Below are 13,504 nucleotides of genomic sequence, written 5' to 3'. Positions count from 1 at the left end.
GATGTGCGCAAAATTAGTACTGGGATTTTTAGAGCAGGCGATGCACCAAATACCTCTGCTGCCCAGTGCAATTACAAACACTGCCGCAAGGATACAAAATAAGCATTTGAGTTTGAAATCATTTAAATAAAATTATAATTGTAAATTATAATTGTTTAATCAGTCTGAAGAGTTATACCGTATCTGTCCGTGAAACCAAGCACACTGGTTAATCAGTCTGAAGAGTTATACCATATCTTTCCAGGAATACAAAGCACACTGGTTAATCAGTCTGAAGAGTTATACCATATCTTTCCAGGAATACAAAGCACACCGGTTAATCAGTCTGAAGAGTTATACCATATCTTTCCAGGAATACAAAGCACACTGGTTAATCAGTCTGAAGAGTTATACCATATCTTTCCATGAATACATAGCACACTGGTTAATCAGTCTGAAGAGTTATACCATATCCTTCCAGGAATACAAAGCACACTGGTTAATCAGTCTGAAGAGTTATACCATATCTTTCCATGAATACATAGCACACTGGTTAATCAGTCTGAAGAGTTATACCATATCTTTCCATGAATATAAAGCACACTGGTTAATCAGTCTGAAGAGTTATACCATATCTTCCCATGAATACAAAGCACACTGGTTAATCAGTCTGAAGAGCTGTGCGGTCTCATTCCGTGCACAATACGCACCCAAATGCAAACAGCCTAGCACAATTTGCCGCCAAATCAAGTCTAAGCTGTTTATATAAAATACTCCATGAATAACCGAGATATGTCGATTGCATCCGAGGCGACGTATTCTAGACCTTATTAGGAATATTGTATATTGTCAGTAACCATTGATTACATATTGTTGAACCTAACGAAAGTATTCTGATATAGCTATTGACGTTGGTTAAGTATTTATAATCGATTTTGAAGCAGTATTGCAAAGCAAGAAAGATAGCTCGTTGACCAAAATGAGATGATTTGACACTAATATCCAATGTTGATATAGGAAAATCGAATAAATGGGACTATAGCTTGAATTACCTGCCATCAGTGTATCAGTTGACAATGACAATTTATGTATTCATGGCCAAGTCAATAATTAAAAATAGGTATGAATAAGGCAGGTATATTGTGCTGATATGCTGTATTTACTTGTACAAAGACGCAGTACGACATCTATAATAATAATAATAATAATAATAATAATAATGATAATAATAATAATATATTTATTAATTTATTTATTTTATTTATAGAGGATGAGCGTAATGCGCAGATTAATCTGGTAAATTAACCATGCACGTGGAAGCAGTGGTAAATGGTGCACAAAGGCAAGTATTATATACACATGCTGGGATTAAGTAAATAAATTACGTCAATGCCCAATGACTTGTTTTCACTCTTCAGTGCTGATGTATAAGGTAGTATCCTTCCTCAAAATTAATTTAAATAAAATACAGAGGTCTGATGGACTGACACCACTACGTCACGCAATTTCAGTCACTATTTACCTAACAGCAAGATATGTACACTCCCCAAGTTTCACATATGTCGTATGATTTAAAGTAATCAGGAGAGAGTGAAGTGATCAACATTGGAGGTGGCCATATGGTTTATTTGTGGTTGACTAACAAATCCCATACAAAAGGACCAGGATTGATTGCCTAGTGTTCCCGCCAAAAAATTCTGACCTCGATTATGAGATTCATCATTCCACTTTAGCGCATTTGCTAGCCAATGCCATTTTATTTTCTTATATTTCTCATTTAGAAATTAGAGGCAAAAATAAAAATGGCCGATAACAAGTCTAATTTTACCATATGTTCTAGGATGATTGTTTTAGAGGAAACTCTTATCAAGGGAGAAAGACATTTGAAATCTATGGTTGTGAAGAAAAAAAAAAAAAACGTTCGAGATGTCGATGCATGTTAATTTCCCTCTGGAAGATGCGAGACCACAAGCACTGAAGAGTTAAGAAAAAGTCAAGATCCATCCCCAAAATCCAAACTGTGCTTTACCTATAGGACGGCCAATAATGCCTTACATAAACCTGAGTTTGTTCTTTTCCTTTAATATGTAACTGAAAATAGGTGCAAATTATTCTGGTTAATGACAATGATGTAAATTTCATAAATTAACTTGCCTATACGTCTGTATGTCTTTGATAACGAAGAAGCAAATTCAATTTAAATCTATTTCTAAAGTAGAGGGATTTGTTGATGAGAAGCGATCTATTAAGTAAAATAATAAAATAATGTTGAAATAGGTGGATGGTAATGTAACAATTTATAAAATGTGGACTACTATCACAGGTAGTATTTCTTATTCAGTCAAATAATGTCGGTAACATACAGTTACTCTCGGCAACTTTCGATTGTTGATCTCATCTACAGTAAAATAAGTATTGTGTCTCTGACAATTTACTAAAGAATTAGAAAAAATGTTTGCACAGTGAATTTTACATTTAAGTTAACTCAGCCATATTATATTAATATTATAATATTCTGACGATCACAGAAGCATTCGTAGTTACTATGTTCAACTTAACCGATTTCTCAGCATCCAAAATGCGTAAGAGTCCCATTTTGACATACAGTTACCAGGACGAAATAGCTACGTCTCTCAACCATTTATTTAATTATATCTACATTCGGTGATTCGGGGCTCTGGGAGTCCGACTGGTATAAAGCGCTCGCCTTTATCGATCACGGCCATCTCATCATTCCTCGTGGGTTCGAGTCTCGGGCTCGACCAATGTGGGTGAGTGAGAAAGCTTGCCAATAACTTCCCGTTGGTCGGTGGTTCTTACAAGGGGTATCCCTGGGTTCTTCCTCGACCAGTTATACAAGCTATCATGTACAGCAGCCCATCGTGAGCTGAGGAATGGCGTTGAACCTCAAAACGACGACACACGACCTACAGTGATTCCTTGTTTAGACAGAACATCAAGTTATAACACTAGGTTATTCATCTTCGTGTATAACATTTACTCCGAGGAATAGAAGAGATAATTATATAAATTATAATGAAAGAAAGACCCCATAATTAATAATCCTACAAGAATTTTTACAATATTACAAAATAGAATGGATAGCGCGGCGATAAAGTACTAGCTTTAAATTTCTGCCATCCCGGGTTAGATACCACGTTCCAACACGTGCAAAGGTATGTGATTGCCCATTCACGATCAGTTCTTTTTCTCTAGATTTGCAGGTGTCCTGATTCACTAACACCGCATTAAACCGACTTTTCAGCCATCGAAAGCGTGTCGTGTAGGTTTGAGAATGTTGAGGCGCAGTCGATGTTGAATGAATAAATCTGTTTAAAAATTTTAAACGTGATCGCGAAGATAACTGATTCAATATATCTGTTGCAAAGTGATCAAATGCAGTGGGGAACATGTGCATCTGGTCCTGAAGAAATAAGGCGATTGATGAAGACTGATACAACCACAGAAGCGCCGAATGTAACCAAAGAATAATAGAACACAGGACACTGTTGCTGGGCAAGTTATGTGCAGCCATGTGCCTCTACAGCGCTTGCGCATTATGTGCATTTACAGAACCTACAATCTAATGAAAGCACGTCAGCATGGACATCCAAAAAGACGCAAAATCTAGTGGATTTATGTCTCCCCCACTTTATTCCTCGTAAATTATGGTTGAAAGTACAAAATAATATGACATGCCATCCAATTTGCAGCATTGTTTACTAATTAGACAAATGCACAGAGCATTTTTTTAAAAATTCAGTACTATGATTCAGTTATTTAAATATACAGTTGTGAAAGATATATTGTATCGGGTGTGTAGAAGGTAGGATATTATATACATACTAGTAGCGCTGGCTTTGAATAATTGAAAATTAAGAAACACTATGCATCAAATAAGTTTATTTTCAGTTAATATGCTAGTATTATCATGAAATAACTACGCGACATGATTGCAAGATTTACACGTGTGAATTGGCTTAGTTTAGTTCACTGTATGTAAATGCTTCACAAATCGGTAACTGTATAAACGATTATGTGAATGTCAGTGACACAGGAACTACCGCTTCCAAAATTAATTATTTCCAAATCTCTTCTAAAGACTACTGTGTAACAAGATCTTGTAATTTTGGAAAGGATGGATGATTTTCATATCCAGTGTGGCGTCAATAGGGAAACGCCCAAGTTGACAATGTTATACAGGTAGATTTACTGAACTTGCTGACAAAGAATTCTTTAAAATACTTAAATTGATCTTTGTAAAATATACTTTTAACAGTTTATTTAATGAGTAACCGTTTATTTTAAAGAAATACTGTTTTAAGCTTTTAAGATAACGCAGTTTCTTAATCGCTGTAGTTCTAGCAAAGGAATCTTAATCACATATTCACACAATATACCCTCTGTATTATCAATTTTTCATAATATGTGTGTGAGTACCCTCTGTATTATCAATTTTTCATAATATGTGTTTATGTGAGTACCCTCTGTATTATCAATTTTTCATAATATGTGTGTGTGTGAGTACCCTCTGTATTATCAATTTTTCATAATATGTGAGTACATAAGTACAAAATAATATCACATCATCCCAAAAATGTTTCACCTAAATTGTCCAATATATTCACCAATGATGTATCTTAAAAACCGAATCCTGTCAAAAAAGAGGTAGAAAAGAAGTATAACAGTTAGAAAAATCGCAAGTTTCACTATGTAAGGCATGCACAATGCCTATGCCTTCCAAACAAATAGCTATGTAGGCATGCACAATGCCTATGCCTTCCAAACAAAAACATATGTAGAGCATGCACACTGCCAATGCCTTCCAAACAAATAACTATGTAGGGCATGCACACTGCCTATGCCTTACAAACAAATAACTATGCAGGACATGTACACTGCCAATGCCTCACAAATAAATAGCTACGTAGAGCATGAACAATGCCCCTGCCAATGCCTTCCAAACAAACAGCTATTAGGGCATGCACACTGCCAATGCCTTACCAATAAATAGCTATGTAGGGCATGCATACTGTCAATGTTTACATATAAATAGCTATTTAAGGCATGCACGCTGTCACGGTTTTACATTTAAGTAGATACCAGCCGTTGGAATAAAATGTTTAGTTTCAAATCGTTTCGATTAATTAAGCTGCATCATTTCGGCTATTGTATACTGTATGCAACGTTGTATCCTCACTAAAACTAAGACAAGTCAATATGCGTAGCATATAGCTTACTTAAAAACAAGGCATTATGTCTGTCATATAACCTTACCCGAAGGTAAGGCAAGGGTTTATGTGTCGCGTACAGCCTTAAATAATGGTAAGAAGGACATTGTGTGGGGCATAACCTTACTCAAAGGTTACAAAAGTGATTATCTGAAGCATACATGCTTACTAGAAGGCAAGATAAGGCATTATGTGTGGCATATATGCTTAATAGAAGGTAAGATAAGGCATCGTGTGTGACATACATACTTAATAGAAAGTAAGATAAGGCATCATGTGTGACATACGTACTTAATAGAAGGTAAGATAAGGCATTATGTGTGGCATACATACTTAATAGAAAGTAAGATAAGGCATCATATGTGGCATACATACTTAACAGAAGGTAAGATAAGGCATCATGTGTGACATACATACTTAATAGAAGGTAAGATAAGGCATCATGTGTGACATACGTACTTAATAGAAGGTAAGATAAGGCATTATGTGTGGCATACATACTTAATAGAAAGTAAGATAAGGCATTATATGTGGCATACATACTTAACAGAAGGTAAGATAAGGCATTATGTGTGACATACGTATTTAATAGAAGGTAAGATAAGGCATCATGTGTGACATACATACTTAATAGAAGGTAAGATAAGGCATTATGTGTGGCATAGATGTGAAATCTCGCTTTCATTGCATAATATAGGAGATTATGTGAATCTCACGTACAGTGCACAATATTATTTGAAACGTATTTGCAGTCCATGAAGTTATTTGAATCTCACTGTCCATACATAAGATTACGTGAATCATATTTTCGTTTATCAATTTGTGAATGTTTGTGTAGAGTGACTGGATCAATCGTATGTTGAGAGCGTGAGAGAATCATTGTATTTATACACCATATTTGTTTTTCTTAATTCATTTTATAAATTTCCATCGTCCATCACATTGTGTTGGCGTTATTCATTTAATCCAAAACCCACTCGGTTACAATTCTGTTACACGATATTTACGCAAATTGCTTGGTAAACTTTGAATTGAATTGGTATTATTGTTTTCTCACAAGGATTACATAATGTTGAAATATAGATACTGCCAAGATCTTATCTAAAGGGAGACTCCCCTCTCTTGATAGAAAGTTAGGGTTGGGGGAAGAAACGGCAAAAGTTCAATATTTGCTTAAACTTATCTTTCTTTCTTCCGGCTAAACTCTGATAGGGCTATATTGAAAAGATGGCTATTCTAGTTGTATATGCGTTTTCTAGTTGTATATGCGTTAATCTGATGACTCTTTGTTCCTTATGTGTGCATTGGTATTGTTCTGTGCTGAGACTCCTTTCAGTCTGCTGTCCGAAGGGGCTTGTGCATATTTAGCATAGCCATCTTGAATAGTTGTTCTTTACGGTTGTTCTGTACTTATGGGTTACTGCATTTGTATGGGAAAATATGAACGAGTGTTTCGGATGGAATACTGCACAACCTTGGGATTGCAGGATATCCATCCGTCACAATGATTTCATATTTTCCCTAACAAATGCAGAACCTTTTTATTATGTTCATTTACATATTCTAAAACACAGGTTTAATTATAAAAACACAAATACACTACAAGAAACAAAGTAACTGCATGTATCCCGTATTCCAAACGAAATAGACAAGCGCAGATTTATCATTACACAACAACAACATTATGAATGCGCACATAACTCTGCTCAGATAAATTTGAACTTAGTCGCGCGCTAGACCTAACTTTCGAAAGAAAATGGCGTGTCTAGTTAACATTGAACTTTTGAGTCATATTGTGAATGAATGCGCATTGCAACAACTTTTCCATTTGACCTGGAATGAATAAATTTTGGTATTTTTGTCGATTCTACGAAATTTCGTGATTTATGAAATGGATTTATGTGATAATTACACATGAAATACATGGGATTGAACGTGCGAGGGAGAAGCGTGTTGACATCTGCAAATGTGTTTGTTTTTGTCATTGTTTAAAATCAGTGTGGGGAAAATGAGTCTTTCAATTGCAATGATCAAAAAGACGCTATGGAATTTAATGCTTATTTCAGTTTGAGCGCAGTAAGGAGGATGTAATTGCACTTGTATTCAAAATTACAGTACAATTTCGAAATGTGTAATCAAGATTGAGAATCAATGACATGGCTCATGTAATTCTGATTTGCAGAACTAAGAAAGTACATTTTGAGGAAATTCAGGATGTAAAACTAAGTATATTCTTATTACCAGCTAAAGAAGTTTATGCCTTGTCACATGTATGTTATTTGTAATGACCTTGTCTGGCGTCTATTGTATAGCTAGCCTAAATCCGAAACATTTTATAAAAAAAGTTAAAGCGGATTGTACCAAAGCAGCCAGGTGGTTTGGGGCATTCCATGAAACATCTGCTTTAGTTCATTCAAAAACGAATTTCATCAACCAAAACAAAAAGCGTCAACTACGCGAGTGTACTTGATTTGTTTACAAATCAAAAGTGCTGGCGTCTGCGTCCATTGTTTGTTTTCAATAGGAAGTAGTTCCTTTTTTGCACGTAAAAGTTAACGGAAACAATGAGCATCTAATAAAATGTTTACCTCACATAGATGTTGTCTATCACTGCCATAAAATAGTTTCACTAACACGATCTGACAAAATTTCGCTTTCATACATCATTGCTTTGCTGACTGATATTTGAGATTTCTTATCTGTTCCATAATGCTGCCCGAGTCTGCTTGTTCAGACAAGAGGCATTGGTATAAAATGTTCTTACTTTTCTTTTTTAGGTTCCTTTTTATTCTGTTTGTATCACAAGATCCCTTAGGGGTAAATTGTCAGAGAAAATAAAACAAATTTTGTTACGTTTCTTCTAGAATACTTACCCGATCACATTAACGTTAGTAATATTAGCCCTACTACCTCCCGAATCCAGCTGAAAAACCTCTTTCTGTCTATAAATTATAGACAAAGGGCAGAGGCCCCGAGTGGTCTAAAGCGCTCTCCGTTACGGATCACTGCCATCTCACCTGTCTGCGTGGGTTCGAGTCTAGGATTCGGCTAATGTAGGTATGCGAGAAAGCTTGCCAGTAGCTTCTCGTGGGTCGGTGGTTCTTCCTGGGGTTTTCCCGGGTTCTTCCTCACCATTAATACTGGCCGCCATGCATAGCCTATCGTGTGCTGAAAATGGCGTTAAACCCCACAACAACATAGACAAAGGGCAATAACAATTGCCCATTACCCCCTACAGATGGCGCAAAATTAAGCCACGTAGATAAGTCTTCTTTTTTATTGTCCTTGTAATTGGTATACCAATGGGTCGGGGAAACACCCCAAGGTCACCTTAAAATCTTTACATAATTAAGGTACAACAAAGGTTCAGGAAAAAATTATACAAACGTGCAAGCACACGTACAACACATTCACATAGTATACAATCCCGTTTAAGACAGACGAATACCAACAGAGCATCTAGGTGACGTGGACTTTCAGTAATTATAGTCTCTTGTTCCAGGCCTGCACCAAATTAGGCTCAGCGAAACATCTTTTAGTTAGCTATAATGTTAAAATAACAACACGCTGTACACAACAGCATGATGCTATTAATCATGCGTTTGATTTGTAATACATCATTTTTAGTTACTGGTGTAATAATGGTGCCCACTGTTCTCAAATGTGTGTGTGTGATTTGGATTTTTAACGTAGCTTTAGCTTTAACAATTGGTCAGTCACATCGCTATAATGACGTCAGTGTGCCAGTTTATAGTGATGTCTAGCACTGGTGCATCATGCCGCAGACATGTGGCTTCATTTCCCACCCAGTCACATCATCTTGACACTGGGCCTACCAGTCCTATCATTAATCTCTTAATGCTGAGCGCCAAGCGAGGCAGCTGTTAGTACCATTTTTATAAGTCTTTGGTATGATTCGGCCATGGTTCGAACCTATCCAAACTGATTTTGTTCTGGCAATATCAAGTTTCAATCCTGAATTCCTTGGAAAGAAGTTTAACACTTCTATACGATTCCAATTAATCAAAAAAGCCATCAAGAATTTAAGCAGTGTCATCTGCAAACTGTGAAAGTAACAATTCACGTTTTCTTTACCTTGATACCCTTTATTTTTAAACAATATTTATAGTAGTGTAGACAATATCTCTCGTAATAAGAGATGTGTGGTTAGTGGATCATCCTGTCAACATCCTCTGGCAATTTTGAAAAACTGCCTATGTAATATTACAATCACGTTTTTGCCCTGTATCTTATGCTTGGTCAAAAGTTTAAAAAATTAGACCATTATAAATAAATTACGAAGAAATAAAATCAAACGATGTTTGAATGCCAATTAATAATAATAATATACCCGGAATTTGTTATGTTCATAATATCATACGGTCCGTTTATTTTCACCAATGTATCTTCATTTTATAAAACCGACTTGATCATCAGATATTATTTCAGTTATTTCACTTAATATTGACTTCATTTGTTTAGCAATACATTCTGATGCTACTTTATATATAAACATTAAGTAGAGAAATTGGACACCAGTTCCTCGGGTACTGCTTAGGTTTATCATCCTTGGGTATGCCAAGTTATAATGTCTCGTCTCAAAACAGTTGAGAATTGTCCAGTTTCATATGCTTCATTAATTGTTCTAAGTACAAATTCACAAATTCCTTCTTTGCAAACAATCCAATATTTCTGCATGGTAACTTTGCCTTCTAATCTTAAAAAGTGTGCTTGGTTAAGTCTCGGAATTTGGTAGTTTTTGAGAAGGTTCTCTAAAGCCACATCTTCTTTCTCATTTTAATACAGATTAGTATAATACTCTTATACTTCCCCTAGAATGGGGTGCCCAACACCTGGCCCACGGGCCAGAACGTGTTATGTCCGGCCCTCATGGCAAATATCTTGTTTAAGTATGTTATTACTACATTTGTAATTACTGATTTTATTGTTGTTTCTGAACAGCAGATTGTAATATTTATTTTGATACTTTGAATTATATGATATTTATAATAATACTTATGAAAATCTTTTGCACAAGGTGAGATTTAGAAACAAGAAAAACTCTAGAACTTGGATTGTGCAAGTCACCGATGACCTTGACTATATACTTGAGAGAGATATGACGGTCAAGGCAAGACTCTCATAGATTGCTATGAACAGAATTTTTCAGGAGGCGACTGTTTCTAGAGATACATCAGAATGCCGTGCATATTACCGGCTTCAATCACGATGAAGAGCGTTTGAATACTCGTTGAAAAATACCAGTAAAATGGCGACAAAATTAGGTTGTGTCACAAGGACCACCAAGCATCTAATCGAAACTGATGGTAGGTTTGGTCAACAGAGAGGACATGTAGTTCATTGACCCTGAAAACTGAAGCAAGCGCTATCATGAAACGGGTTTGGTATGAAACAAGCTTCAATAAGGTCCTGACTAAAAGTTCGCATTGCTTGAACTTGTTAAAGTCTTAATTAAGCAAAGATCCCACTCAGAAAAACATCTTAGCGATTAAGGTCAAACAACGTCAAAGTTGTTTAGTAAACAAGTCAGAATTATATTTGTATGACCAAGACCCGCCCTATCATACTGACGAGTCGTGCCCTTCATAGTAATTGGAGCCAACTGTTCTCATCGAACAGGCAACGAAAAATATCAGCTACCTGTGGGAACAGAAGCACTCAAAGGGTGTCTTGATTTTGCGTCAGTTCCTGAAAACGCGCCAATACCCGTCGCTTGCCTTTATTCTGGAGACCCTTCTAGCTCTTGCAATTCATTCCAAGACCGAAGGATTTAACTATTTCTGCTGTAAGGCGCTCTGGACAAGAACTAAGCGTGAAACAGAAGAAGGATCGGGATGCCCCGACCAGAATTTAGTGTCGGGGTGATTTGGTACCACCCTGTTTAAAAAGGTATGTCATCACCACCTAGTTGTCTGACATGACGTATCTTGTACTGGAGATGATCGCTCTAAAATGTCTGCATTAGTTGATTGTGCCAGGACAAAGACTTGGCTAGTACATTAGGTGTCCCGGTATATGTCGAACTGATACATGGGTTTGCTGTTGACAGCACCACTTTAGAAAGTCCCACACGTGGTTCCTCCTTGTCGCTTGAGACAAGTCACCAGTGAATAGTTGTTGGACAGAGTGAGAAACCATTTGCCATTTAAATATTCCTGCCACCAGTGAAGGGCTTTCACAAAGGCCGTTATCTCTAATATTGGTATTCAGCTGTTGTTGTTTCTGGAGAGACCATGTATCGATGGCTTCCTGAAAGGATGATAGTAGATGGGCTCCACAGCCTTCCGTACATGTCTGGGTACAGTCCGTAATCTTTGGCGGTTGCACTTGCAGAGGTATACCAGCCGTGAGACAAGTTCGGATGCCCAAATTCCGCAGATGGTGCTTCAATTGTGTGCAGATGGGGAGAGGTTGGTCAAGTGGGAAAACGTTTGGCTTCCATTGGGACAGAAGAATTATTTGCAATGGGCAAATAAAAAGGCAACCTAGGACAATGAGGTCAGCTGCCGCGTTGAGCAAGCTTAGTAGGCGATGAGATTCCCGTGCGTATATAATTTTCATCGAAAGTAAAGAAGCCAACATGGTTCGTATTTTGAATGCCCGATACTGAGGGAGACAAACTATGTTGAATGTGTTTTGAAGTCCATACCTAGGTAAACAAATTGCTAAGATGGTACTAGGTCGAATTTTTCCTTGCTTACAAAAAGCTCAAGCTGGTAAGCAGAGTTACCAACGGTTATCATATCGTGTTTAGACATAGCTCACCAGATGTTTCTGCAGGATGTCGTCCAGATACTTGATGTTGCCGGCGTAGAAACGGTCCGGACATGCGCCATTTTTCGATACATAATGCGTGTGACCAAACAGGGGCTGATGTTGAGTCACAATGGAAGTGCCCTGAATTGGTATACGATGTTGTAGGCGAATAGCGGAATGTTCTGGAAGTCTTGTTAACAGGGAATAAAAGGTATGCGTCCTTTAAGTTCGCAATTATACAGAAATCTCCCTGTTGGACGGCATATAAAACGCACCATCGTGTTTCCATTGAGAACCGAGGGGCGTGAATGAATCTATTGAGGGCGCTTAAGTCGATGACCGGAAGCAGAATGTCGTTGTCTATGGAACCAATAAAAGTCTAGGTTAAAATTCGGAGTAAAGTTGGAACAAACAATACGACCCTCATGGTGCTTCATCCACTTTGTTTTTGAAAGAACTGTGGGCATCGCTGGGTGGAGCTTTCCGATAGTACGTTTTTTAGACATCTGTGCGTGGCCCTTGAATCCTTTTTTGATTTCCCATAATATATCCCTGAATCTACGCTGTAATTGCGAGGGAGGGAAATTGGTCTCCTCGGTGGCTTGTTTGCGGACATCTTCAATCTGGCCATTAAAAGGATGGTTAGAAGATAAAAGCTGTGCTCTTAGATTGGCCGTATGGTGGTCATTCAGGATAGCGCAGGAAGGGGGCACCAAGTCGCGTTCCGCTAATTGTAAATTTGTAGCTGTGGTTACAGCATTTGCCAAAGTGATCCGAGCGGCTCTATGTAGTGGCTGAGATCGAGTCACATACATCATCCCTGAGGTATTAGGTGTTGGAGAAGGTTAGTTATCTTAAGCGTATTGGAAGATAACTCCATAGACGAAGTCCAACATAGAAGAAAGGGCAACAATATTGAGCACGAACTGCCGAGTGTCATAAAAAGCCAACCGATCAAGCCATTACGAACATGTACTTCCTTAGTTCTGCAAGTCCGATTTACATGGGCTACGTCATGGGTTCTCAAGCTTGATCACACATTAATAAATTTTAATGTGATGTCAACTATATTCCAAATGCAGTTACATAAAGTTTAGAAAACTGATTTACCAATTGTGGTAGAATACTGATTTTTTAGCAGGTACAGCAAGACATGTGAGCAATATATTTCAGACTCTTCATTTTGGTGAAGATCATGAATGTGTGACTAAAACATTTATGTCATTATTATTAATACCAAAATACATGGAGACTTGTGTTACTGTCTTCATAAAATTCTGCATATGGACAAAACAGGTTTTCGTACCTTGCTCTTTAGTAACTATTTGTCAAGGCTGCTTACGACTAACTAGAATCCGTTTTATTTGCAAACATGCTCAATTTCTCCATAACAATAAATGGACTATTCATAAATGTCAGTGCCATTTCATTTTCACTACAGTCTCCATACAGTGCATGAACGTTTTTGGAAAAAAGATATGGAATTGTTTATATTACAAGGTCTTATTTCACGCTCA

General features: G+C 37.2%; 1 protein-coding gene across 3 annotated transcripts in view; it reads right to left on the bottom strand.

The window, feature by feature from the left end:
• Positions 1–13,504, bottom strand: part of LOC149802295 (uncharacterized) — a 117,510-nt gene that overhangs the window by 9,703 nt on the left and 94,303 nt on the right. For 2 of the 3 annotated variants that reach the window (XR_016420805.1, XM_089956721.1), the window contains exon 11: positions 2,009–2,070. The exons of the other annotated variant lie outside the window; for it this stretch is intronic. Coding sequence is in view for 1 of the 2 variants with exons in the window: in XM_089956721.1 (XP_089812847.1) it covers positions 2,009–2,070 (62 nt within the window). In the remaining variant the exon portion in view is untranslated. The remainder of the gene's footprint in view (positions 1–2,008; positions 2,071–13,504) is intronic. 3 annotated transcript variants of the gene reach the window in all.

This window comes from Sinohyriopsis cumingii, chromosome 4, assembly GCF_028554795.1.
Source record: "Sinohyriopsis cumingii isolate HCF-2022 chromosome 4, ASM2855479v2, whole genome shotgun sequence".
Classification (NCBI taxonomy): domain Eukaryota; kingdom Metazoa; phylum Mollusca; class Bivalvia; order Unionida; family Unionidae; genus Sinohyriopsis; species Sinohyriopsis cumingii.
The sequence above is the reverse complement of the archived record's forward strand: the minus strand, read 5'-3'. Positions and strand labels throughout refer to the sequence as shown.